This window comes from Myxine glutinosa, chromosome 13 (genome assembly GCF_964187855.1).
Source record: "Myxine glutinosa chromosome 13, kmMyxGlut1.1, whole genome shotgun sequence".
Classification (NCBI taxonomy): domain Eukaryota; kingdom Metazoa; phylum Chordata; class Myxini; order Myxiniformes; family Myxinidae; genus Myxine; species Myxine glutinosa.
Genome location: NC_136273.1, coordinates 15,310,400 through 15,338,197, shown reverse-complemented (window position 1 = coordinate 15,338,197; position 27,798 = coordinate 15,310,400). Strand labels below are relative to the sequence as shown.

The window sequence follows — 27,798 nt, the reverse complement described above, 5'->3', positions numbered from 1 at the left end:
CCCAGATCTATGCCTCCTCACAATTCTATCTCGGAGTTGTTCCTTGGACTCGGAGTTGTTTCATGGTAGAATTTCTGTTCTGACATGCACTGTCAACTGTGGGACCTCATATGAAAAGGTGTGTTTCTTTCTAAATCATGTCCAATCAATTGAAATGGCCACTGATGGACTCCAATCAGGTTGAAGACATCTCAAGGATTATCAAAGGAAATTGAATGCACCTGAGCTCAATATTTGGAGTGTCATAGGAAAGGGGTTAAATAATTATTGAATCAAGACATTTAAACTTTTCATTTTAAATTAATTTGTTAGAAATTCTAAAAAATAAAAATGAAGAAACACCGCCTCAGCTCTCTTCCTTCCACAGATCTCCCAATGTCCCAGTTCTCTCCTGTTGCTGTGCTTCCTTCTCTCTCTCTCTCTCTCTCTCTCTCTCTCTCGCTCTCTCTCTCTCTCTCTTGTCTCCCACTCCCTTTATTATATGTTTTATGTGTGTTTCTGTGTATGTTTTTATGTGTTTTATGTGTTAGCTCTTACACGAGCCTCGACTTAGTATACAAAAAAAAGTGTTTTCGCAAAAACGGTATTTTTTCTTTTTTGATTAATCAATTAATTACTTAATTATTATTGATTTATTAAGTACTTATTTCTTTTCTTTTTCATCTGGGCAATATCTCAGGCACTGTTTGAGCTCGGAACCTGATATTTGGACACGACAGTAACCAAGTGATTTGGCTGTGAAAGGTATTTTTGATTTATTGATTAATCAATTCTTTTTTCTTTTTTTTTCGATTAATAACTTAATTATTTTTGAAAAAGTTGCAGATTCGGGTGAAGCTGTGGTGGTTAACGTATGCTATTAGCCAATCAATTAAGAAATTAATTATTTTATGATTATCGTTTATTTATTTTAGTTACGCATTTAATCTATTAATCAATCAATTAATATACACCGATCCCTCCCAATTCCGTCTCCATGAATGAATGCCTCAACTCAGTGTTTGCCTCAAAATATTGTGTCCCAAACCTGTCCCTCTCTGTACCCACCGTACCCAGTCGTACACAGCTGCCCCTGGACTCTGCGTGCTTCTCTCCTGACAAGGTGGAGAAGTTTCTGTCAATCCTCGACTCTGATTCTGCAACTGGACCAGACGGCATCAGCCCACAGGTCCGAAAATCCTGCTCTGGCGCTCTTTCACACCCTCTCTCTGTTCTCTTCACCCTCTCTTTTGCTCAAGGTCATCTGCCATCAGCTTGGAAATCAGCCAACATTACTGCTTTACACAAAAATGTGCAAAAACAGATCCTTGCAACTACAGACCAATCAGCCTGCTCCCAATTATCAGCAAAGTCATGGAATCCATCATTGCTTCGGATATCTAATCCCTCCTCTTCTCCAATGGCTTGATCTCTGATCATCAATTTGGTTTCAGACCAGGTCACTCTACTCTGGACATGCTGCTTCTGCTGTCTCAACAATGGATGGAGGTCCTCAATGTCAAACAGGAAATTAGAGCTGTCTCCCTTGACATATCACGTGCCTTCAATATGGTCTGGCATCCCGCTCTCCTCACCAAACTCTCCTCCTATGGTATCCATGGAAATCTCCACGCATGGCTTGCAGACTTCCTCTCTGGTCAGAGTCAACGTGTGGCCCTGAATGGGTTTCTCTCATCTCCCTTTCCTGTTCAGGCTGGAGTTCCCCAAGGCACTCTCTTGAAAATCCTCTCTATCTCTTTGCTGATGACTCCACTCTCTGCTGCTCCATTCCTCATCCCTCAGATCAGCAGTCTGCAGCCTCCTCACTCTCTGCAGACCTGGACAAAATCACAGACTGGTCAAACAAGTGGAACATGTCTTTCAATCTTGACAAATCTCACACTCTTACTATGTCTCTCTGAAAACACCGACTGGACAACCCTCCCATCCACTTTCTGAACAATCCTCTCTAAGAAGTTCTGTCACTCAAGGTTTTGGGTCTCACTATCTGCCATGATATTTCCCGGGAAAACCACATTTCCAAGCTGGCTTCCAAAGCCAGTTGCCGACTGGGCATCCTCCGTCGTGCGAAGTCCTTCCTCGGCACACTTGAGCTCCTCACCACATACAAGGCTTTCATCCACACCTCAATGGAATACTGTTCCCCCCTCTGGCTGGTGCTCCGGCCTCACACCTAGCTCATCTTCAGGCTGTTGAAACCAAAGCTTTCAGAATCATTGGAATCTCCCGCGATGAAGCTAACTTCGAGGGCCTTTCACTCACTCACCGCAGGCAAGTAGGTGGTCTTTCTGTCTTCCACTGGCTCCTATCCGGCCTAGCTCCCCCAGCTCTATCTGTGCTCTGTCCCCCAAATATTCCTACAGGTCGCACAAGATCTGCCAGCAACCCTCTTCTGGGGAAATTGCCAAACTCAAGACTCTCTGCTCACCTTCACTCCTTCATTCCTCTTTACTCCCGCCTCTGTGTGTGTATCCGTTTTTTTTTTCGTGATTGATGTCAGCTCTTACACGAGCCTCGATCTTGTACACAAAAAAACAAAAAAAAACAAACAGCTTAGCCGAGTGCCAAGGGCACCCTGGAAATGTCGTACGTTGGAGTATATGTTACTTATTTATTTGGCATGGGAGCAGTGTACTTTGAATGTATCTCTAGTTATTTTCTTGTTTGCCCGGGCGATATGTTAGGCATCCTTTGAGCTAGGAAGCTGAAATTTAGGCACAATAGTGAACAAATGCTTTGGCAAAAACATTTTTTGATTAATCAATTAATTGATTAATTACTTAATTATTATCGATTTATTAATTACTTATTTATTTTCTTCATCAGAGCAATGTAACAGGAAGTCCTCGTCAATACCATAAATATTCTCTTTCAGCTTAAATAACCACGCTCTGTGATAGTTGCATTGTTTGATTAGGGTGAATTTAAATTATTTCTGTGTACATACATCTTTATAATTGAATTCTAGCTTAAGTTTCCTGAAAAAAGTAATGTACTCATTTTAATGAAAGATGCAATCAGTGGACTTTCGGCTACATACATAAATACACACGTACTGTACACACACACACACACACACACACACACACACACACACACACACACACACACACGCACGCACACACACACACACACACACACACACACACACACACACACACACACACACACACACACACACCTCCATTATGGTATGATTGGTCCTGAGACTCATACATTTTGATGTGAATAAATATAAACAAATAATTTACCAAGTTGGTGCTGGAATCCTAATAGGAGATGAGTTCAAATTGCAGTCAAAGGTGAAGAATTTGAGAGGAATGTCAACCCCAGTTAAAATAATAAAAATGTCAACTCTTCGTGATTTTCCTAAGTTATGAAGTAAATTATTGAGGAAAAAGAGAAACTGAGCAGAAGAAGATGGAAATGCTAACAAATAAGAAAAAGACCCAATATTTGTCATTGCTAAGTCCAGGGAAGGTCCAGGACTCACTTGAGTGAGAGTCGTGGGTCCCCATAAGGCGCATATGGAGAGACGTTTAAGATGAACTCCTGTGGTGGATAGGAACTCCACTTCTGGTGAACCACACTTTCATTATTATTCCAAAAGTCTTTTTCAAGGTCGCTAGGGAAAGGATAGAGGAGAAAGGAAAGGAGAGCAGAGAGAAGAGCAGAGGAGAAGAGAGAATAACAAAGTATACACAGAGAGAGATACACATAAACAGCAGGAAGAGCCTCAAGGGAATAAAAGGCAGGAAGAGCGTTGGATTTCTGGGCATTTTATGCAGGTCAGAGATAAAATCCTGGGCCTTCAGTGCCAGGCTTCACCAATGCAAAAAGTGTGAACTTTAATGATTCGATTTCATAACTCCTACAAACAAGTAAGGGCGGGATAGCTCAGAGATAGCATACTCACGTTTGAATTACTACATTGGGTTGTATTCCCTATCTGAGCCAACAATAACCGTCACCCTCATGCTTCATAGGCAGGACGTTGCATCAATGAGGACACTGTCCTTCAGAGGGACATTGAGTCGAGAGAATCCCATCTGGTGGTATTCACTGGAGGATGTTAAAAATGCCAATGTACATTTTGAAATATAAAGTGGGACATTGTCGGTCGATACCCTGACCAAATTCCTAATTCCTGCCATGACTACCGCTGGGAAAAGTAATGGCAAACCACCAAGTGTATTTTCTGCTGAGTGATTTCTTTAGCTCCACCAACACTCTGGAAAGAATGTGGCCACTGGCCATATAATAAAAAATAATAAATAAATATACTATATTTGGATAACTGGTCTCTCCAAAGATCATCACAGGTCTTCAAAGAGGTTCTTACGTCACAAATCATCACAGGTCTCCAAGATTATAGCTCCCAAAGCACCTCCAGTTATTTGTGTTGTTCAAACCTACTGGTTTCTACAGCTCAATAATTAATAAATCCAAAGCGTTCTTGCTTTCAACGGTCACCCTCCTCAACCACTCACTTAAACTTTCTGTCTCCACGACGACCACCATCATAACTTCCAGTCCCAACGCTTTCTTCGTCAGGATCTTTGTATTCCTTTCTCTTCTTGCAGAATTACCATTGGTGGGGTATAGGAGAGAAGAGAAACAATTAGGTATGTACTTACATCACATTGAGAGACACAGACAGATGGATGTGGAAAATTTCATTCAGATTATTGAGTGTCCGATTCAACGAGTATTCAGATCATCATTTGGGTAGCATTAAGCCAAGTGTTGGCTTCGCGGTTAGGGTGCCGGCTTGGAATCCTAGGATCCTTGGTTCGAATCCCGGTCGATCGCTGAATTAACGCCAGGGGGGTTGACTCAGCCAGTCATCCTTCCGAGGTCGGCAAATTGAGTACAAGCTCACTGGTAATTCCCTGTGTGTCGCAAGAGGCAACTAACAGGGTTGGCGGCAGGAAGGGCATCCGGCCATAAAACATTGCTTCAAAAAGGGGGCCATGGTGCCTGAAAAAAGGCCAACCCCTGCTCTGCGGGGAAAAATGGCCTCTAAAGGGGGTTCTTCTATTTGGGTAGCATTCGTCATGAAGGCGTCGACCCTTCAATCCTAGAACATCCCCAGATTGGCAAGTCTACAACTTTTGTTGCGTCCGAAGATCATCCAAAGTAGACGGGAAGACAGGGAGTGATAGAGATATAGAGGGAGAGGGGGAAGAGAGAGTGAGAGTGTGAGAGAGATAGTTTTCCAATTATGTCACATTTGTACAAAAGTGCATGTTAGCCAATATAAAATTAATTTATTTGATCAAGAACCACCTTTAGAGGCCACTCTTCCCCGCAGAGCAGGGGTTGGCCTTTTTTGGGCACTGTGGTCCTCTTTTTTTGAAGCCATTTTTTAATGTCCGGATGCCCTTCCTGCCGCCAACCCTGTTAGTCGCCTCTTGCGACACACAGGGAATTACCAGTGAACTGGTATTCAATTTGCCTACCTCGGAAGGATGACAGGCTGGGTCAACCCCCCTCGCGTTAATTCAGCGATCGAACCGGGATTCGAACCCAGGATCCTAAGATCCCAAGCGGGCACTCTAACCGCTAAGCCAACACCCGGCTGAGTCAACCCCCCTGGTGTTAATTCAGCATTCGACCGGGATTTGAACCCAGGATCCGAGGATCCCAAGCCGGCACCCTAACCGCTAAGCCAACACCAGGCTGAGTCAAGCCCGTGGCGTTAATTCAGCGATTGAACCGGGATTCGAACCTAGGATCCTAGGATCCCAAGCCTGCACCCTAACCGCTAAGCTAACACCAGGCTGAGTCAACCCAACCTGGCGTTAATTCAGCGATTGACCGGGATTTTGAACCCAGGATCCGAGGATCCCAAGCCGGCACCCTAACCGCTAAGCCAACACCAGGCTGAGTCAACCCCCTTGCGTTTGACCGGGATTTTGAACCCAGGATCCGAGGATCCCAAGCCTGCACCCTAACCGCTAAGCCAACACCAGCTTATTTGATCAAGACACCTATTTAATGGTCCAGGAATCCAGGTGCCATGTTCTCGATAAACAATTTATTGGGTGTTCATGGGCTAGCAGGATAGATACTAACTACATTATAGGGTAAACTATGGCTGGCAAGATAGGTAAGAGGTAAGAGGTATGGGAACTCTCCTTTGAGCTGTCTCGAACCGGGTTTGAATCTCGACCCAGCTATAAACCATCAACCAGGTGTTTCGCCAATAGAGCAATGCATCATTGTGAGCCCTGTCCAATCGGAAGGATGTTAACCTTCATGATCCGACATTAAAGATCCCTCAGCTCAGTGTCTATCACAAAGAGGAGGCGAGTTACCTCTGGCACCCTGGACAAATTACGAATTCCTGCCCTGACTGTCTTCTGGGAATGTAACGGCAATCCACCCGGCATTAACCTTGTCAGTGGACTTTTTATAACAGCATTGATGCTCCATAAAGAGTACGAGACAACGACGATGATGAATGTCTTCAGAGGTAAACAAAGACAGACAGATGGTTTATTACCGGTTTTCGTTTGCACCAAATGCAGAGAGTGCAAAAAGCGAGAAGAGAGACCAGGGAAATGGCGAGTGTGGAAGACACGACTGCTAGCACCACAGGAGCAGCATCTAGAGGAGAAAAAGAAAACATTACTTCGATACAGGTACGCAAACAGCTGAGGAACTAAACAGTACAGGTGTAGCCTGATCCATAATGCGTCAAGGCAGTGACAGAACCAAAACTGTCAATCAATTGCTCTCGGTGCAAATAAACAACATTGTTTGATCAGAAATGTGGAGCAAAATACGTACGAGGGACAGACACCAGGACAACGGAATGTGCAGGAGACAGAGAACACGTCGGGTGGCAGACATAAACAGGTAAACAATGACTTACTGAACGCATACCTTTGGTAGACTCGAGGATTGACCAAGATGACCGTACGCCGACGGGACTGAGCGCAAATGATCAAATGATTGGTGCATCAGCATCAAACACCCACTCCTGGCTTTTATGGCTTTTAATTATCCTCCGCCTAATTGTTCTTCAGCGAGTGGCCTCGGAGTTCTAATTAGCGTCACGACACCTGATTCACGCTGGCCACGTCACTTGATGAGCGATCCAGAAGGTCCCCTATTTTGAATCTGCCTAAATGGTCCTGATGCGGTTTCCTGGGAAACATAATCATCGGACAACTTGTCACACACCATCATGGTTTAAAACTGCTCTCATTAAAGTTATTAATAAATAACAATGATTTTTACCCTCGCCTGGGGAGAGGGTATTGCATTTGAGTCAGTTTGTTTGTCTGTCTGTCCGTCTGTCTGTCTGTTGTCCGCACAGAATAAATATGATTTTCTCTGCAACCGTTGGTCCGATTGACAGGAAATTTTCACCATAGGTGAAACTCCACCTGCAGGATTTTAAAATGATAATTATGACGTCATAGCTCACGTGGTTCGGTCGCCATATTGGAAAACCGAAAAACATTGCACCTCTATATCTCCGAAAGCGCTGAATGGAAAAAAAATCAGACATGGCTCATTGTAAAGAACTCTCCATGGGGAATAAAATATGTTAATGATGATGTCATAGGTGCCTCCATTATGACGTCATAATTCGACAAGTACAAAACTTCATCCGATCAAGATAAAATTTATTGAGCATAATCTAGGAATAAATTAGGGGACAAAAAAAATGATGACGTCACAGGTCACGTAGTTCGGCCGCCATATTTGTTTTAACACAAAAGCCTTAAAAACCACTTAAAATACATCCTGGCGAGGGTTTGCAATCTCTGATTTCTCTTTCTTGTTATTATTATGATTTGTCCTGGGTTTGTCTACCCTCTGAGCTGTCTGGCTTGGGTTAGAATCTCAGCATAGCTATAAACTGTCGCCCTGGTGTTTCTCATGCAGGGCCATGCACATCGCTGTGTACGTCCTCTTGGATGGATGTTAAGCCGGGTGTCGTTTGCTGGGATTAGCTGGTGGAAGGATTCCACGGTATCGTTCATGAAGAAGAGACGAGATGTCACCGGCACACTGAACAAATTACAAAATTCCTTCCCGAACGTGTTTGGGCACTGCATCAGCAGCATAGCCGCGCAATCATATATGATACAAGTGGTGGGATTAATTAAGAATTCAATCCCATTACAATATGCATTCACTAACGAGTCCTTTATTCTCATCGACGTAGATTTTATTACAAACATCTGCCATGCTATTACTCCACAGTTCCCTCAAAGGTATGTTGCTTCTGTTGCTCATCGATTTCAGAAAACCAAAGACATAAATGAATGAGGAAGATTGGTGTTGGCTTAGTGGTTGAGGTGGCTGACTTAAGATCTTAGGGTCTTGAGTTTGAACCCCTGTCGTGCCGTTAAATAACACCAGGTGAGTGGACTCAGCCTGTCATTTGTCCGAGGTCGGCAAAATGAGTACCAGCTTACTGGTAACAGGGGGAACTGCACCAGTGGCACAGTCACGCTCCCAGCAATGATGCAACCAGCAGCCATTGGCTGCATACGAAATGATAATCATAATAATTGAATTAGCATGTCATTGTGTGTGGGTTTGAGGATAAGGACCGCCTTGCAAACCCTCCCATTTACTTACTTATCAAACCTCTTGAACAAGTTCAACCCTCAATTGTTTGGCCCTCAACATCAGCCAAATGATCTCTCTTGGGCAGACGACATATCGAAATTGGCCTCCAAAGCCAACTGCTGATTGGACATCCTCCATCATGCCAAATCTATTCTGGGCAAATCAGAACTTCTAACCGTTTACAACGTCTTCGTCTGCAGCTTGATGGAGTATTGCTCTCCCTTTTGGGGTGGCGCCCAGGCCGCCCACCTTTCATATCTTGATACCATGGAGACCAAGTCCCTCAAAATCATTGGCATGTCCCGCAATGAAGCTGAATATCTGGGCCTGTTACTCCCACATCACAGACAGGTCAGTAGCCTCTCTGTCTTCTACCACCTCCTTTCTGGGCTTATACCCTCTGCCCTCCCGAGCTCTGCCTCTCCAGGTTTCTGCAGACTGGCCGCACAATCTCCTTCTGGTAAAACTCCAAATATACATCAGCACTGTTCACCTCCACTCATTTGTTCCTATTTTCTCTCATCTGTGGGGGCTAATCCCCACTCTAGCAGGGAAAATGGCCTTAAAATGCCTGTTGTGTGTTCTCTCATCTGTGGAACCGCTTTACTCGGTCTGTTCAGTCTAATTCTTCTCTCCAATTGATGTTCACCTTCTCCTCAAATCACCCGCTATCCATACTCATGATCTTTTCTACCCTCATTAACACTCATAAAGGCCACCTTCCTTTTCAAGTTATTGTGTTTTCATCTCTCTGTTTCTCTTTCTCTCTCTCTCTATCCTCCTTTCTGGTTTTTGGTCCATTGCTATTTCCTCTGTGGTTTTCCCTTCCCCTTCTCCCAGGCCCATTCTTGCTCCGTTTGAGCCTGTATTCAGCTTGTTCACCCCTTTCACCATCCTCTGCCTCCCCTTGTTCTCATTTTCCCATCACCCATTCTTCCTGCAAGTGTTGCTCTATTGCAGGGGTCGGCAACCTTAGGCATGCGTGCCACCATTGGCACGTGGCAGCGTAATCATTGGCACACTGGCGAAAGCAGTGCATTATCCGCTGCATGCCAAATCACCTCTGGAACAGCCATTGGCTGTTGCGCGTGTTGCACTATAACAGTATTCCGGTGTGATGGTGCAGGGTGATGAGGTAGATGAATCAGAACAGAGTCGCCATTCCAATTCCAAATTATTTTACTGGAATAATAATCAAAGATGCACAACATGAGAGGCCGGCCTGGCGCATTCAAACACAATATTCGCGGCAACCGGATGTGCTGTAAGAACAGTGGTGTTGTTCACAGCAGATGGTCCGAGGCTGCATCTCCACTCATTATTATTATTCGGACTGGTTTCTGAGTTTTAATATTAATCTCATCATTATTCTGAATTGTATAATAATCGCAGATATAAAACAGGAGATGCAGGCTTGGTGCCTTCCGATACGCCGTTCGTGGCAACCTGAGATGATGTAAGAGCGACTGTGTGTTAACACCCGGTGGTCAGCGGCTGCATCTCCACTCTTTGTTATTATTCAGGCTGCCTTCTGCGTTTTAATATTAATCTCGTCATTATTTTGAGTTTTTTTATGGGGTGGTAGTAATGAAAATGGGGGTAGTAATGAAAATGGGGGTAGTAATGAAAATGGGGGTAGTAATGAAAATAGGGGTAGTAGTTTTTCTCGTAACACGCGGCCTGTCTTATTTAGTTTGATTGACGGTACGGCCTCCCGCTCATATTTCCCACAGGAATTGCAGTGAAGCGGTTCAGGTTCGGTAGATGATGGCAACCCCGCTAGCTAAGAAAGCTGAAGTAAAGGTTTCGAGCATTCCAGCCCTCATGGACAGAAGAGTGGGGTTTTGTTTTTCAGAAGGACCGTGCTGTGTGTGTACTTTATGTTTTGAAAATGTTGGTTGTCGAACGTCGAGTGTTAAGCGCCATTTTGAGACAAAGCACGAGAAAACTTTCAAAGATCAGGCAGACAAGGCAGAATCCATCAAACGTGCCTTGTCCAGGTATGGGAAGCAAGCCAACACCCTCAAAATCTTTGCCACTGCTAAAAACCATGCGACTGAAGCAAGATATCGCATTGCTCATTGCATTGCGAAACGTGGAAAGCCATTCACTGATGGCGAATATATTAAGGAGGCTTTTCTCTGCAGCTCAGAGGTTCTGTTTGAAGGCTTACCAAACAAAGAGACAATCAAATCAAGAATAAAAGATATTCCCATGTCAGCTAGAAGTGTTGAGCGACGCATCGAAGAAATGGCAGAAAATGTCAGCGGGCAGCAAATAGCTGGGTTAAAAGATGCTGTGGTATTTAGCATTGCACTTGACGAGAGCGTGGACGTGAATGATATACCACATTTGGCAGTCATGGCAAGATACTGCGATTCGACTGTAAGAGAGGAACTCTGCTGCTTAAAGCCAATGTCGGACACAACAAAAGGTGAGGACATAGCCAAGGTGTTTATGGAACATTTTGAGGAGCGAGGGATTGACATCAGCAAGATTTTTGCAGTGACAACATATGGTACCCCCGCCATGGTCGGGAAACAGAGGGGAGCTGTCAGATTAATTGAGGAAAAAGTCGGTCACCCCATCATGAAACTCCACTGCATAATACACCAAGAAAACCTCTGTGCAAAGATGTCAAATTCAGATCTTAATGAGGATATGGCTACGGTAGTAAAGGTTATTAAGTTCATAGTTAAGCGATCTGCTCTGACACACCGACAGTTCCAGTCCCTGCTCGAGGAAATGGACTGCACATACAAAGATATCCCTCTCTCCACTCAGCGGATAGGTGGCTAAGCTGCAGAAAAGTTTTGGAGCAGTTTGTCAGCTGCTTTGATGCCATCAAGGCCTTCCTGGCTGAAAAGGGCCAAAACTACCCAGAACTCGAGGACGAGAAGTGGGTTGTGAAACGTATTTTTCTTACGGGTACTACGGGACACCTCAACGAGCTCAATCTCCAACTGCAAGGTGCAGGGCAAACTGTTTTGGACATGTTCGACACATGGACGGCTTTTGTCGGCAAGCTAGCAATCTTTTCAAGCGATGTTGCTACCTCCACTTTCCTCTACTTCAGACATGAAAGGGAGCTGTCCTCGCAGCACAGCATCAGCACCGCTGAAATATGCAAATACATGAGCAAGCTTGAGTCGGAGTTCACAACACGATTTGGGGACTTTCAGAAGTATGGACCCATGTTCTCCCTTCTTGATCAAGCCAGACAGCTTTGATGGACAAGAATTGGATTTATCTCTGATAGACTGGTTGGATACACAGGACATGGAAATGCAGCTGGTTGAGCTGAAGAGTTCAACACTGTGGGTGACTAAGTTTGCAGAGCTACGGAAACAACTCGAAACCACGGCAGTGCAAGATCACGGAACCTGCATCTTCACCTGCTGGACAACCGTGCCGAAGAAGTTCAGCTGTCTCCGGAACGTTGCACTGGCTTTGCTGTCAGTCTTCGGGTCAACGTACCTCTGTGAGCAGATATTCTCACACATGAAGAACGTGCTCAGCCCCTCCCGCAGTCGTTTGACAACCGACCACTCTGAAGCATGTGTGCAACTTAAAGTGATTAACTACAACCCCCAGATAATGGAGCTCAGCAAAGGAAAGCAGGGCCAGGGATCACACTGACTGGTAGGCATCTGTTTATTTGTAGTACACATGGGTTTGCATATGCAGCTGTTTGTCCATCTCTTTTTTTCCAACTCAGATGTGGATGTTTTCATGAGGATGGCAGCATTCTTGTACAGTACTGGTATTTCTGTTTGATACAGTTTATTCTCATTTTTTGACATTTGTTCCCAATGCAATACTTTGTAAATGAGTTACTGAAAGCAGTGTTTTGAAATGGGGTCCGTGCATGTAATTTGTAACCTCATGGGGGACAAATTTTACAATGATAAAATGATCATTACAATGTCCTGATTATGAGAGATAAATGTTTCTTTAAAATGTTGTTGCTGTGCATGTAGCCGATATGGATGGAATTTAAATTCCATGTCTGTTGGTAAGTATTTTTTTGATGTGGTGTCATAATTAAACTTAATGTTAAACTTAATGTTGATATGCCACACGAATTAACAAGAACATTTCAAACTGGCACTTCATGGCAAAAAGGTTGCCGACCCCTGCTCTATTGTATCCCTCTGCTCTCCCGTTGGTTTGTTTCTCAGCTTTCCACTGTGTCCCTTCTGTCCTGTTTTGTTTTGTTCTGTTCTATGTTCTTCCACAAGTCTTGATTTTATATACAAAAAAGCTCCGCAGGAAAAAAAACCAGTTAGAAAGCAGGCCTTTCAATTCATTGCAAACCGCATTATATCAGTTCAATATGACAGACAACATGGGGGGTTGAGGGCGTAGCGGGAGTAGGCGAATACAAAGGGTGAGTCACAGCTAACGAGGGGTAATGACCCCATATTGCTTCGTTAATTATCTCCTGGCAAAGCAGGTAACATTATAACAGGAAGAGAGAGATAGAGATAGAGATAGAGAGAGAGAGAGAGAGAGAGAGAGAGAGAGAGAGAGAGAGAGAGAGAGAGAGAGAGAGAGAGAGAGAGAGAGAGAGAGAGAATTTGATGGCCTCTGCAACCATTTTAATTGCAGTGAAATTGATATGAAACAGCAATTGTATGAAAAAGCAAGAGAAAAGGAAGTTGTATATTGAAAACAAATGGCTTGCACTGTAAGTGGATGCTGCGATTCCATCCTGTGACTACAGACTCCGGCAAGGCTCTCCGCAAGCAAATGTCTTGATGTCAGGAGCTCAGCCACCTACTCTGTTCCAAAACTCCCCTTTCTTCGGAGGCTTTTTTCCCCAGCAGAAAATGTAATACAAGTCTAAGGAAATGGATCTCCACAGGATAAGGGCATGCCCCACCACCAGAATATGCAGTTTGCATCGGTTGCTCGGCCTTGCAAAAGTGTGCATCGGGATTCGTTTTGGATGATTGCTTCGAAAGGAATTTTTGAAAAATAAGTTGTTATTTGATTAACCAAGAGAGCTGAGATGTTCAGTGAATACATGCATCAATACTCGCAGCATAAAATGTTGCATCGCGTCATCGCTTCACCGAAGGGTATACAGACGTTCGGCTGGGATTGTAATCAGACAACAATGCCATGCTGCTCTCCATGCTTTCTTGCTCTCCATGCTTTCTTGCTCTCCATGCTTTCTTTCTCTCCATGCTTTCTTTCTCTCCATGCTTTCTTTCTCTCCATGCTTTCTTGCTCTCCATGCATTCTTTCTCTCCATGCTTTCTTGCTCTCCATGCTTTCTTTCTCTGCATGCTTTCTTGCTCTCCATGCTTTCTTGCTCTCCATGCATTCTTGCTCTCCATGCATTCTTGCTCTCCATGCATTCTTGCTCTCCATGCTTTCTTTCTCTCCATGCTTTCTTTCCCTCCATGCTTTCTTGCTCTCCATGCTTTCTTGCTCTTCATGCTTTCCTGCTCTCCATGCTTTCTTGCTCTCCATGCTTTCCAGTCATCGGCCTACTATATAAAATATCAGCTGCACCTGATCATATACATAATTGGGTAACCGATTCTTCTTCGTTTTTGTGCAGCACTAGGCTGTCGGGTAGCATTATTGGCTGAGAATGCGACTGTGCTGCTAATGCAGTGCCCCTGCTAGTCAGGGCAGGAATTTGTAATTTGTTCAGGGTGCCGGTGATACATCGCCTACTCTTCATGAAGAAACCATGGGATCTTTAACATCCACCAACTAATGCCAGCATAAGCCTGGTGTTGCCTTAGCGGTTAGGGTGCTGGCTTGGGATCCTGGGTTCGCTTAGCGGTTAGGGTGCTGGCTTGGGATCCTGGGTTCGCTTAGCGGTTAGGGTGCTGGCTTGGGATCCTGGGTTCGCTTAGCGGTTAGGGTGCTGGCTTGGGATCCTGGGTTAGCTTAGCGGTTAGGGTGCTGGCTTGTGATCCTGGGTTCGCTTAGTGGTTAGGGTGCTGGCTTGGGATCCTGCGTTCGCTTAGCGGTTAGGGTGCTGGCTTGGGACCCTGGGTTCGCTTAGCGGTTATGGTGCTGGCTTGGGATCCTGGCTTTGCTTAGCGCTTAGGATGCTGGCTTGGGATCCCAGGATCCTGCGTTCGCTTAGAGGTTAGGGTGCTGGCTTGGGATCCTGGGTTCGCTTCGAGGTTAGGGTGCTGGCTTGGGATCCTGGGTTCGCTTAGAGGTTAGGGTGCTGGCTTGGGGTCTCAGGATCCTGGGTTCGCTTAGCGGTTAGGGTGCTGGCTTGGGATCCTGGGTTCGCTTGGAGGTTAGGGTGCTGGCTTGGGATCCTGGGTTCGCTTAGAGGTTAGGGTGCTGGCTTGGGATCCTCGGTTCGCTTAGAGGCTAGGGTGCTGGCTTGGGATCCTGGGTTCGCTTAGTGGTTAGGGTGCTGGCTTGGGATCCTGGGTTCGCTAAGCGGTTGGGGTGCTGGCTTGGGATCCTAGGATCCTGGGTTCGCTTAGCGGTTAGGGTGCTGGCTTGGGATCCTAGGATCCTGGGTTCACTTAGCGGTTAGGGTGCTGGCTTGGGATCCGAGGATCCTGAGTTCACTTCGCGGTTAGGGTGCTGGCTTGGGATCCTGGGTGCGCTTAGCGGTTAGGGTGCTGGCTTGGGATCCTGGGTTCGCTTAGAGGTTAGGGTGCTGGCTTGGGTTCCTGGGTTCACTTAGCGGTTAGGGTGCTGGCTTGGGATCCTAGGATCCTGGGTTCGCTTAGCGGTTAGGGTACTGGCTTGGGATCCTGGGTTCGCTTAGCGGTTGGGGTGCTGGCTTGGGATCCAAGGATCCTGGGTTCGCTTAGCGGTTATGGTGATGGCTTGGGATCCTCGGTTCACTTAGCGGTTAGGGTGCTGGCTTGGGATCCTGGGTTCGCTTAGCGGTTAGGGTGCTAGATTGGGATCCTGGGTTCGCTTTGAGGTTAGGGTGCTGGCTTGGGATCCTAGGATCCTGGGTTCGCTTGGCGGTTAGGGTGCTGACTTGGGATCCTAGGTTCGCTTAGAGGTTAGGGTGCTGGCTTGGGATCCTAGGTTCCTGGGTTTGCTTAGCGGTTAGGGTTCTGGCTTGGGATCCTTGGTTCACTTAGAGGTTAGGGTGCTGGCTTGGGATCCTAGGTTCACTTAGAGGTTAGGGTGCTGGCTTGGAATCCTAGGATCCTGGGTTCGCTCAGCGGTTAGGGTGCTGGCTTGGGATCCTAGGATCCTGGGTTCGCTTAGCGGTTAGGGTGCTGGCTTGGGATCCGAGGATCCTGGGTTCGCTTAGCGGTTAGGGTGCTGGCTTGGGATCCGAGGATGCTGGGTTCGCTTAGCGGTTAGGGCGCTGGCTTGGGATCCTCGGTTCACTTAGCGGTTAGGATGCTGGCTTGGGATCCTGGGTTCGCTTAGCGGTTAGGGTGCTAGATTGGGATCCTGGGTTCGCTTCGTGGTTAGGGTGCTGGCTTGGGATCCTGGGTTTGCTTAGCAGTTAGGGTGCTGGCTTGGGATCCTAGGATCTTGGGTTCGCTTAGCGGTTAGGGTGCTGACTTGGGATCCTCGGATCCTGGGTTCGCTTAGCGGTTAGGGTGCTGGCTTGGGATCCTGGGTTCGCTTAAAGGTTAGGGTGCTGGCTTGGGATCCTAGGATCCTGGGTTCGCTTAGCGGTTAGGGTGCTGACTTGGGATCCTCGGATCCTGGGTTCGCTTAGCGGTTAGGGTGCTGGCTTGGGATCCTAGGATCACTTAGAGGTTAGGGTGCTGGCTTGGGATCCTGGGTTCGCTTAAAGGTTAGGGTGCTGGCTTGGGATCCTAGGATCCTGGGTTCGCTTAGCGGTTAGGGTGCTGACTTGGGATCCTCGGATCCTGGGTTCACTTAGCGGTTAGGGTGCTGGCTTCGGATCCTGGGTTCGCTTAGCGGTTAGGGTGCTGGCTTGGGATCCTAGGTTCACTTCGAGGTTAGGGTGCTGGCTTGGGATCCGAGGAATCTGGGTTTGCTTAGCGGTTAGGGTGCCAGCTTGGGATCCGAGGATCCTGGGTTCGCTTCGCGGTTAGGGTGCTGGCTTGGGATCCTAGGATCCTGAGTTCGCTTAGCGGTTAGGGTGCTAGATTGGGATCCTGGGTTCGCTAAGCGGTTAGGGTGCTGGCTTGGGATCCTGGATTCACTTAGCGGTTAGGGTGCTGGCTTGGGTTCCTGGGTTCGCTTAGCGGTTAGGGTGCTGGCTTAGGATCCTGGGTTCGCTTAGCGGTTAGGGTGCTGGCTTGGGATACTGGGTTTGCTTAGCGGTTAGGGTGCTGGCCTGGGATCCTGGGTTTGCTTAGCGGTTAGGGTGCTGGCTTGGGATCCTGGGTTCGCTTAGCGGTTAGGGTGCTGGCTTGGGATCCTGGGTTCGCTTAGTGGTTACGGTGCTGGCTTGGGATCCTGGCTTTGCTTAGCGCTTAGGGTGCTGGCTTGGGATCCCAGGATCCTGCGTTCGCTTAGAGGTTAGGGTGCTGGCTTGGGATCCTGGGTTCGCTTCGAGGTTAGGGTGCTGGCTTGGGATCCTGGGTTCGCTTCGAGGTTAGGGTGCTGGCTTGGGATCCTGGGTTCGCTTAGAGGTTAGGGTGCTGGCTTGGGGTCCCATGATCCTGGGTTCACTTAGCGGTTAGGGTGCTGGCTTGGGGTCCTGGGTTCGCTTGGAGGTTAGGGTGCTGGCTTGCGATCCTGGGTTCGCTTAGAGGTTAGGGTGCTGGCTTGGGATCCTTGGTTCGCTTAGAGGTTAGGGTGCTGGCTTGGGATCCTGGGTTCGCTTAGTGGTTAGGGTGCTGGCTTGGGATCCTGGGTTCGCTAAGCGGTTGGGGTGCTGGCTTGGGATCCTAGGATCCTGGGTTCGCTTAGCGGTTAGGGTGCTGGCTTGGGATCCTAGGATCCTGGGTTCGCTTAGCGGTTAGGGTGCTGGCTTGGGATCCGAGGATCCTGAGTTCACTTCGCGGTTAGGGTGCTGGCTTGGGATCCTGGGTTCGCTTAGCGGTTAGGGTGCTGGCTTGGGATCCTGGGTTCGCTTAGAGGTTAGGGTGCTGGCTTGTGTTCCTGGGTTCACTTAGCGGTTAGGGTGCTGGCTTGGGATCCTAGGATCCTGGGTTCGCTTAACGGTTAGGGTACTGGCTTGGGATCCTGGGTTCGCTTAGCGGTTGGGGTGCTGGCTTGGGATCCAAGGATCCTGGGTTCGCTTAGCGGTTATGGTGATGGCTTGGGATCCTAAGATCCTGAGTTCGCTTAGCGGTTAGGGTGCTGGCTTGGGATCCTCGGTTCACTTAGCGGTTAGGGTGCTGGCTTGGGATCCTGGGTTCGCTTAGCGGTTAGGGTGCTAGATTGGGATCCTGGGTTCGCTTTGAGGTTAGGGTGCTGGCTTGGGATCCTAGGATCCTGGGTTCGCTTGGCGGTTAGGGTGCTGACTTGGGATCCTAGGTTCGCTTAGAGGTTAGGGTGCTGGCTTGGGATCCTAGGATCCTGGGTTCGCTCAGCGGTTAGGGTGCTGGATTGGGATCCTAGGATCCTGGGTTCGCTTAGCGGTTAGGGTGCTGGCTTGGGATCCTAGGATCCTGGGTTCGCTTGGCGGTTAGGGTGCTGACTTGGGATCCTAGGTTCGCTTAGAGGTTAGGGTGCTGGCTTGGGATCCTAGGATCCTGGGTTCGCTTAGCGGTTAGGGTGCTGGCTTGGGATCCGAGGATGCTGGGTTCGCTTAGCGGTTAGGGCGCTGGATTGGGATCCTAGGATCCTGAGTTCGCTTTGCGTTTAGGGTGCTGGCTTGGGATCCTCGGTTCACTTAGCGGTTAGGGTGCTGGCTTGGGATCCTGGGTTCGCTTAGCGGTTAGGATGCTGGCTTGGGATCCTAGGTTCACTTCGAGGTTAGGGTGCTGGCTTGGGATCCGAGGATTCTGGGTTTGCTTAGCGGTTAGGGTGCCAGCTTGGGATCCGAGGATCCTGGGTTCGCTTCGCGGTTAGGGTGCTGGCTTGGGATCCTAGGATCCTGAGTTCACTTAGCGGTTAGGGTGCTAGATTGGGATCCTGGGTTCGCTTCGCGGTTAGGGTGCTGGCTTGGGATCCGAGGATCTTAGGTTCACTTAGTGGTTAGGGTGCTGGCTTGGGATCCTAGGATCCTGGGTTTGCTTAGCGGTTAGGGTGCGGGCTTGGGATCTGAGGATCCTGGGTTCGCTTAGCAGTTAGGGTGTCAGCTTGGGATCCTAGGATCCTGGGTTTGCTTAGCGATTAGGGTGCTGGCTTGGGATCCGAGGATCCTGGGTTTCCTTAGCGGTTAGGGTGCCAACTTGGGATCCGATGATCCTGGGTTCGCTTAGCGGTTAGGGTGCTGGCTTGGGATCCGAGGATCCTGGGGTCGCTTAGCGGTTAGGGTGCTGGCTTGGGATTTGAGGATCCTGGGTTGGCTTAGCAGTTAGGGTGCTGGCTTGGGATAAGAGGATCCTGGGTTCGCTTAGCGGTTAGGGTGCTGGCTTGGGATCCTCGGATCCTGAGTTCACTTAGCGGTTAGGGTGCTAGATTGGGATCCTGGGTTCGCTTCGCGGTTAGGGTGCTGGCTTGGGATCCGAGGATCTTAGGTTCACTTAGTGGTTAGGGTGCTGGCTTGGGATCCTAGGATCCTGGGTTTGCTTAGCGGTTAGGGTGCTAGCTTGGGATCTGAGGATCCTGGGTTCGCTTAGTGGTTAGGGTGTCAGCTTGGGATCCTAGGATCCTGGGTTCGCTTAGCGGTTAGGGTGCTGGCTTGGGATCTGAGGATCCTGGGTTCGCTTAGCGGTTAGGGTGCTGGCTTGGGATCCGAGGATCCTGGGTTCGCTTAGCAGTTAGGGTGCTGCCTTGGGATCCGAGGATCCCGGGTTCGCTTAGCGGTTAGGGTGCTGGCTTGGGATCTGAGAATCCTGGGTTCACTTAGCGGTTAGGGTGCTCGCTTGGGATCCTAGGTTCCTGGGTTCGAATCCCGGTCGATCGCTGAATTAATGTCAGGGGGGTTGACTCAGCCTGTCACCCTTCCGAGGTCGGAAAATTGAGTAACAGTTCAATGGTAACTTTGCCCTCATTGCCAATTTGCCAATAACTTTGCCCTCAACATCGACGGTATCCCAGTATCCACCTCTAGTAAGGGAAACATATGAAAATCTGTTAACTAAATTGTTACCAAAAAATTTCTTCACCAATATGTTTGTAAAGGTGTGTAATAACATGTGTTAAAATGTTGAAGGTCAACTCCCGTGGGAAACCCAGAAAAAAAGCTGTTGAATTCGGGTACCGAAAAATTATTTTCGAGAATTTTTATTTTTTTAAATCGGCCCTTAAGTAACTTATGAGGGGTCAAATAAGGGTTTTTCATGATTCTGAGTTGATTGTTAACATTTATATTTCACCACAGACACTCCTTTGTGGAAAAATAATTTCTAAATATATCTCATTTTCTACTTTGCAGGACATGGAGTCTAGCAATATGGATGAAGACGTTACTCCACCTGTGCTCAATTGCTTCATCTGTGCACGCTCGGATACACCAGCTGAAAGGCTCATACAGGCAACTCCAAAGGGATACTCAACTTTATTGAAACAAGCAGAAACTGTCGAAAATGTTACTGTTGTGGAACGTATGAAGGAGGCTCAAAAGGAAGGAAAACTGAGGTACCACCAGAAGTGTAAAAATGATCTGTACAACAACTTTGTTGCAACCACCAAGAAGTCAGCTCAAGCATCAAAGGCAGAGAAAGAGTCATCAAAGTTGAAGAGAAGACGCACTACTTGTGAGTTCAGTTCATCAACTGGCTGCAGTTCTAGAAGATCACAGTCAGTTGACCTCCTGTATAAGGATGTATGCATTCTTTGCAACCAACCAGCCCAGCTCTACAAAAATAATCCAGCACAAGCTAGAAAGAAATACAGAGTGCCAGATAATTTGACTGCAGATACACTGAAGGCAAGCTTGCTGAAGACAGCACGGAGTCGTGGGGATGACTGGGGCACTGAAGTCACTGGACGCCTGGAAGGGATCAACGACTTTGTAGCAGAAGAAACACTGTACCATTTGCGATGCAAACTTATGTTTGCGAGAGGTGACAGTTTGTCCAAGACTGATGAGGAAGGAAAAAGGAAGAGAGGACAGAGGAGTATTGATGAGGAGCGAGAGGCAGTTTTTATTGAATTCTGCGAATGGTTAGACTCAGAATTACAGCATGGGGTAATGAACATGGACCAAGTCCATGAAAAGCTGCAGGAGTTTGATCAGTCACCAGAGAAGAGCCTTTCTTATTCAAAGCATTGGCTAAAGATAAAACTTCTAGAGAAATACAAAGACACCTTGTATTTCACAACACAGGAAAGAAGGGCAGATGTACTCTGTCTCAAAGATGGCACCGACAATATTCTGCGAGAGCATCATGCTAATCTTGACCATGGAGATGAGAAGACTCAGATCATAAAGACGGCACTCAAGTTCATATCCAATGATATTGCCTTGATTGATTTAGGTCCAAAGTCATACCCCACCACACACAGTATGACTGACATTGATAGTCAGCTGACACTTGTTCCTGCAAGCCTTCAGATGTTCTTGAGACCGATTGTCAAGACAGACGAAAGAGTTGCCGTTTGGGGGCAGAATTTTATTAAGGCCTGTCGACCTCGGTCTGGAGTATTGCCACACCAAATGGGGCTTGCCATACAACTTGATCATAGATTTGGGTCAAAATGGATGCTCAACAAGTTCCACCGGCTGGGATACACTGAGTCATACACGGAGACACAAAACTACAAATACTGCTTCCTTAATAGTAGGAGTGGAGATGATGTTCCAGATACTTCTGGCACTCTTGACACCATTGTGGAGGAAACCGATGAACAGATCAATGATGAGGTTGCGGTTGATGCTGCGCTTGAGGATCAATCAGTGATGACAGCCAAAGTGCCAGCCAGTGAAAGTGAATTGTCAAGTAATGATCAGGTGGTCTTTATGGAGGTTGGGGAAACAAACAATGCAGTCACTCAGTTTGTTGGAGACAATATAGATTTAAACATTGTCTCTATTCATGGAAACACTCCCTTTCACTCAATGGGTTGGAACGAAGTCACCTCTCCGGCGCCACCTTTGCCAGATCCACAGACAACAGCAGCTTTCCCCCGGGTGAAGTTGAAGGCACTCGACAAAGCTAAGATCCTGAGAGGAACTGAAGTAAAGATTATTCCATTTATGAACAGGAAACAGATAGGAACGAACGCGATCATGTTTCTCCCCCTCGCTGAGCTTTCCTCCTCCCTGGCTCAGTGATTCAGGCTGGTACTGCGATTTTCAAGTACATTTACCATGGACGAGATACTACATTGGGTGAAATTCGGTACAACATGTTCTCAAGGAAGGCAGCGGCAGGAGTGATCAAACCAGAGACTCTACCTCCAACAGAGGGTGCAGCTGCACAACATTCACTCCGTGCCTACCTGCAGACCCGGGACTGGATCCTTCTACAGAGCATGTCTCTGAACCCCAGTGACTATGGATGGACAATAGGTGTGCATGGGTATGAGCCAGTTCCAACACTGGACCCCACGGCTCCTGAGGAGCTATTGCAGTTCACGAGCTGTAATTGTCATGGAGATTGCAGCAACCGGCGATGCAGCTGCAAGAAGAATGGGGTCACGTGCATCTCGGCCTGTGGAGTCTGTAATGGCATTACATGCAGAAACTGCAGTCATGATGTTGTTGAGTCTGAAGAAGACATAGACAATGACTGTTGAAACTTCTGACATTGTGAATGAGAAATAACTCTTGAGTATTATATATGTATGTGAAATAAAAGCTACTTTGTGTGTAAATGTAAAAGTGAAAATATAAATGTTAACAATCAACTCAGAATCATGAAAAACCCTTATTTGACTCCTCATAAGTTACTTAAGGGCCGATTTAAAAAAATGAAAAAATTCTCGAAAATAATTTTTCGGTACCCGAATTCAACAGCTTTTTTTCTGGGTTTCCCACGGGAGTTGAACTTCAACATTTTAACACATGTTATTACACACCTTTACAAACATATTGGTGAAGAAATTTTTTGGTAACAATTTAGTTAACAGATTTGTGAAATATCTCATAAAATGCCCTTACTACTCCCCTCACATCCGGAATCTTGGCATCATCTTTGACCAAACCCTCTCCTTCGACAAATACACTAAACAGATCACAAAGAAAGCCTTCTTTCACCTGAAAAACATCGCCCGTCTCCATCCATCCCTCCCCTCCATGGCTGCAGAAACCCTCATCCACGCCTTCATCACCTCCCATCTGGACTACTGCAATAGCCTCCTCTATGGTTCACCCTCAATAATCACCAATAAACTCCAATACATTCAGAACTCCACTGCCCGTCTACTCACCCATTCCCGGACCCGTGACCACATCACCCCCGTCCTTTACAAGCTTCACTGGCTCCCCATCTCCCAGAGAATCCAGTACAAAATCCTCCTCTTGACCTACAAAGCCCTCCATAACCTGGCCCCATCCTACCTGGCTGACCTCCTCTCCAGACACACTCCCAACCGCAATCTCCGCTCTGCTGGTACCAACCTTCTGACCTCCCCCCCCCATCCGGACCAAATTCAGATCCTGGGCGGACAGGGCCTTCTCCATCGCTGCTCCCACCCTCTGGAACTCACTACCTCACACCATCAGAGACTCCTCCTAACTCACCACATTCAAAACATCACTCAAGACCCACCTGTTCTACACTGCATTCAACATTTAACCCACAGCATTTAACCCCTGACTATCTCTTCTCCTTCTCCCTCCTTTGTGCTTTGAATATTTCCCTATTGATTCTTGTTTTTTTTGCAATTGTTTTTATGTTTTGCTCTGCATTATGTTTTGCACTCTGTCAAAGCGTCTTTGGGCTCCCTGAAAAGCGCTATATAAAATAAATGCATTATTATTATTATTATTCATGGTAATTCCCTGTGTGTCGCAGGAGGCCACGAACAGGGTTGGCGGCAGGAGGGCATCCGGCTGTAACAGTTTGCTTCAAAAAGGGGACCACAATGCCCCAAAAAGGCATCTCCTGCGCTGCGGGGAAAAATGGCCTCTAAAGGTGGTTCAAATAACGCCAGCATAAAGGATGCCCAGTTTAACATCCATCTGAGGGAGGGACGGCACACACATTGATGAATCACCCTGCCTGTGACACACCGGTATGACAGTTTATAGCCGGGCCAGGATTCAAACCCAGGCTACACAGCATAGAGGTGAGTGCGCATACCTCTAGCCATCCTGTCAGCCCATATTCTTCAGAGTACATCCTTTATAGATATACAGTACTCACATCCTCATCGTACATACTTTATAGATGTGCTCGCATTCTAATAGTACGTACTTTATAGAGATACTCGGTTGAAAAAAACATAACAAGTAATACTGGCTACCAGCAGGTGGCGTTTTGGCCTACGTGAGCACATTATGTGCAGACAGACAGACAGACAGAGACCCAAATACAATACCATCTCCTCTGGCGACGGTAAAAACACGAGATGCCCCTGGAAATGATGCAATCCCAAATGCCAATCACATTGATCGGATCATAAGTGATTCCCATTTCGAACAATGTCCTATTGAACAAATCAAAACAGCTGATGAAGGACTAATGCAAACCAAGTCAACATTCAGCATTACAATGAATCAAATTCAATTACTAAGGAGTACAGGTGGAAATAGCAAAAGGGATTGGAATGCAACATTGTAACATATAAAGGTCACAGGCTTGGGATCTCATATAAAGGTCTCTCATTCTTCAACCAACATGTGTTTGCTGCTGTATGTATGATGACAACAAAGAACAAGGCTACTGGAAGAGCTCTTACATAGACAGAAGTAGGAAATGGAGGACAAGGACAAAGGATGTTGATTCGGTCAGAGGAAGCGGTCGTCAAGCTACGTTTATAGGTGGATAGAGGTTTCAGGTAGAAACAAACCATTGTACCAATCTCGTTGTTCACCTTGACCTTTGTATAAAGGAAAGTTGTGCCGTGTGGTCTGACGCATGTGGCATACGCATGGATACAGAGCGAGCACCTGTCACAGCATGCTAGGTAAATCAACCTCCCAACCAAACATTTGAGCTCCTGTAGTCTGTGGAATCGAAAGCATTCAAAATTCTTGTCATCTCCTGTAATGTGGTCGAGCCACGAGGTTTGTTGCTCTCCAACCATAAACACATCAGTGGCCTCTCATTTTCCAAACACCTTTCCTCTGGTCGAGCTCCCTTTCCGCTCTCTCAGCTGTCAAACCCTCCGCATTTACTCCACGATGCATACATTCTTCCAGTAAACCCTCTGCTGATGAACTCCCAAATTACAGGCTTTCTGCACACCTCTACTCCTTTGTTCCTCTTTTATTCCGAAAAGAAGGAGTTCATGGAGGGAGAGGAAGAGAGGTCATGGGCGATGGAGAGGAAGTTGCTGGAGGTGGAGGCCAGAGTAAGTGAAGCTGATGAAGAGGGGAAAGGTGAAGGATCAGGAAGAGGGAGAGAAGAGGTTAGGGGAGGTGGAGGACAAGGGAGGGGGAGTGGGTTTGATTAAGGGAGGAGAAGGATGAAAAGGAGGAGGAGGAGGGGAAGGAGTGAGAATGTGAGACTGCTTACTGCTTTCCATTGATGCTTCTTCTATTTGGGGCTTCAAGCAGGTTTGTATAACCATCTCATGTCATTCCCCATCTCTACCTGCAATCTTTTCTACCCCTGTAACACAACAGAACCAAACCTTACTTCAGGTGTTTCTGGCCCCCTTGATCCTCTCCCTTCTCCATTTCTGTTCATTCATTCCATTGCTTGTGTCCACCTGTAGCCCCAATGTCAGGACATTGGCATTTTACCCATCTCTTTTTTCTAACCCCCCCTGTCCCCTCCACCAAAAAAAGCCTGCTCCAAGAGCCTGGACACTATCGAAAAGCTTATTTTTTTATAAAAATGAAATAACGGTTATACAATATCATGGTCATTACGTTTCTTTTTTTCAAATCAAGTAGAATGAATCAAGAATGATAAAAATTGCAACTGATACACACCTACAATATCTAGTACCTTTCAAAATGACTAGGTCTTGCGTGCCAGTACTCTGGCCAAATTCTAAACTCCTGCCCTGATTTAAGAGGTGTCCACATCCTATACATCAATGGCTGAGGTATAACCATTCCCCCCAGAGACAATTTCTAGATTATGTTCCAATTGTCTTTCACTGAGGAGAGGCTTCCGACTAGCCACTCTGCCATAAAGCCCAGATCGGTGGAGTGTTGCAGTGATGGTTGTCCTTCTGGAAGTTTCTCCCAACTCCACACAGGATCTCTGGAGCTCAGTCAAGTGACCATCGGGTTCTTGGTCACCTCTCTTTACCAAAGGCCCTTCTCCCCCGATTGCTCAGTTTGGCTGGGCGGCCAGCTCTAGGAAGAGTCCTGGTTGTTCCAAACTTCTTCCATTTAAGAATTTTGGAGGCCACTGTGCTCTTGGGAACCTTCAATGCAGCAGAGATTTTTTTGTAGGCTTCCCCAGATCTGTGCCTCGACACAATCCTGTCTCTCAGCTCTGCAGGCAGTTCCTTCGACCTCATGGCTTGGTTTTTGCTCTGATATGCAGTCAGCTGTGAGACCTTATATAGACAGGTGTGTGCCTTTCCAAATCATGTCCAATCAATTGAATTTACCACAGGTGGACTCCAATCAAGGTGTAGAAACATCTCAAAGATGATCAAGAGAAATGGGAGGCACCTGAGCTAAATTTTAAGTGTCATAGCAAAGGGTATGAATACTTATGTAAATGTGATATTTCAGTTTTTTCTTTTTAATAAATTTGCAAAACTTTCTAAAATCCTGTTTTCTCTTTGTCATTATGGAGTATTGAGTGCAGATTGATGAGGGAAAAAATGAATTTAAACGATTTCAGCATAAAGCTGCAACATAACAAAATGTGAAAAAAGTGAAGGGGTCTGAATACTTCCTGAATGCACTGTATATATCGGAATTTGGTGGAGAGATTGGGTGTGTGACAAGGACGAAATTATTATATTTTGAGGAAGATCCGTATCTGGATCTGAGAATTTTTAAAAGTTATTCTTCATCATTAAGAGATCGGGCAAAAAACGATATATAGCATGAGATTTCAAAAAGTTGTGGATGAGTTATGACAAAACTTGGTGGATGCATTGGGTAAGTGACAAGAACAAGGCAATTAGATTTTGGTTCAGGTCCGAATCCAGATCCGGTCTACAATACATAAACTGTTCAGCCTGGTGGAGGTATGCTCCCTATCGAGTGCCATTCGAGTTATTAAAGGTAAGTTTATGACCTTAATAATTCAATAAAAGAAACTTTATTTTATGTTCTTCATACAGCAAAATAAGCCTGGTGTTGGCTTAACGATTAAGGTGGCTGTCTTAAGAACTTCGAGTCTTGAGTTTGAGCCCCTGATCGTGTCGTTAAATAACACCAGGTGGGCTGACTCAGCCTGTCATCCTTCCGAGGTCGGCAAAATGAGTACCAGGTCACTGGAAACATGGGGCACTGCATCAGTGGCACAGCTGTGCTCCCAGCAATGATGCAACCAACAGCCACAGGCTGCATAAAAAATAATAAAGTTATTCGGGGCTGTTGTTTGTGTCCTTTATGACGTCCCTAAAAACAGTAAGGTCCCTGTTTGGAATGATTTTGTTTCACTGGTAGACAGGTGGACAAAGTAAAAAAAAAAAAAAATCGCACTCCTCTCTGCACATGTATGATCGGGATAAATTCAAAGACAAAGTACTGCTAAACTACAGGATCGTTTTCCGATTTAGTGTTCAAAATAAAACATTCAATTGAAATTAAGTTGTTCCTCGATCATAAATTGATGCCTGTAGACAGTCAGACAGACAAACAGACAGACAGACGGACAAAGTGCAGCAATTGCGTAACACCGATTTTTGCCTCGTGTGCCTTTGGTAACAACGACATATCACTAACACGTGACTCACGTAAACAATGAAAAAAAAATTGCGACCATATATAGTAGTCGCAAATAATAACAAGAAATATGTCATGCCGAGCATAATACTTGCGAAATTCCTAAAACAATTGTGACCTTCAATATAATTGGTGGTTGAATTTGAAGACCAAATATACAAATCCTGTTGAAAGTTCAAGTCAATCTGATGAAAATTGAGGATTTTAGAAATTGCACCTAAGCTATTGCACCTAAG

The 27,798-nt window shown here is 46.5% G+C and overlaps 1 protein-coding gene across 10 annotated transcripts in view; it reads right to left on the bottom strand.

Annotated features, from left to right (window-relative positions):
* Positions 1-27,798, bottom strand: part of SYT7 (synaptotagmin 7) — a 155,996-nt gene that overhangs the window by 57,499 nt on the left and 70,699 nt on the right. For 6 of the 10 annotated variants that reach the window (XM_078767113.1, XM_078767111.1, XM_078767114.1 and 3 more), the window contains exons 2-3: positions 6,509-6,612; positions 4,491-4,576 (exon numbers count right to left, since the gene is read on the bottom strand). In XM_078767113.1, the coding sequence (XP_078623239.1) occupies positions 4,491-4,576; positions 6,509-6,612 (190 nt within the window). Of the gene's footprint in view, positions 1-3,493; positions 3,626-4,490; positions 4,577-6,508; positions 6,613-27,798 lie in introns of all 10 variants that reach the window. The other 4 variants (XM_068133840.2, XM_068133843.2, XM_068133842.2 and 1 more) reach the window with 3 other exon arrangements.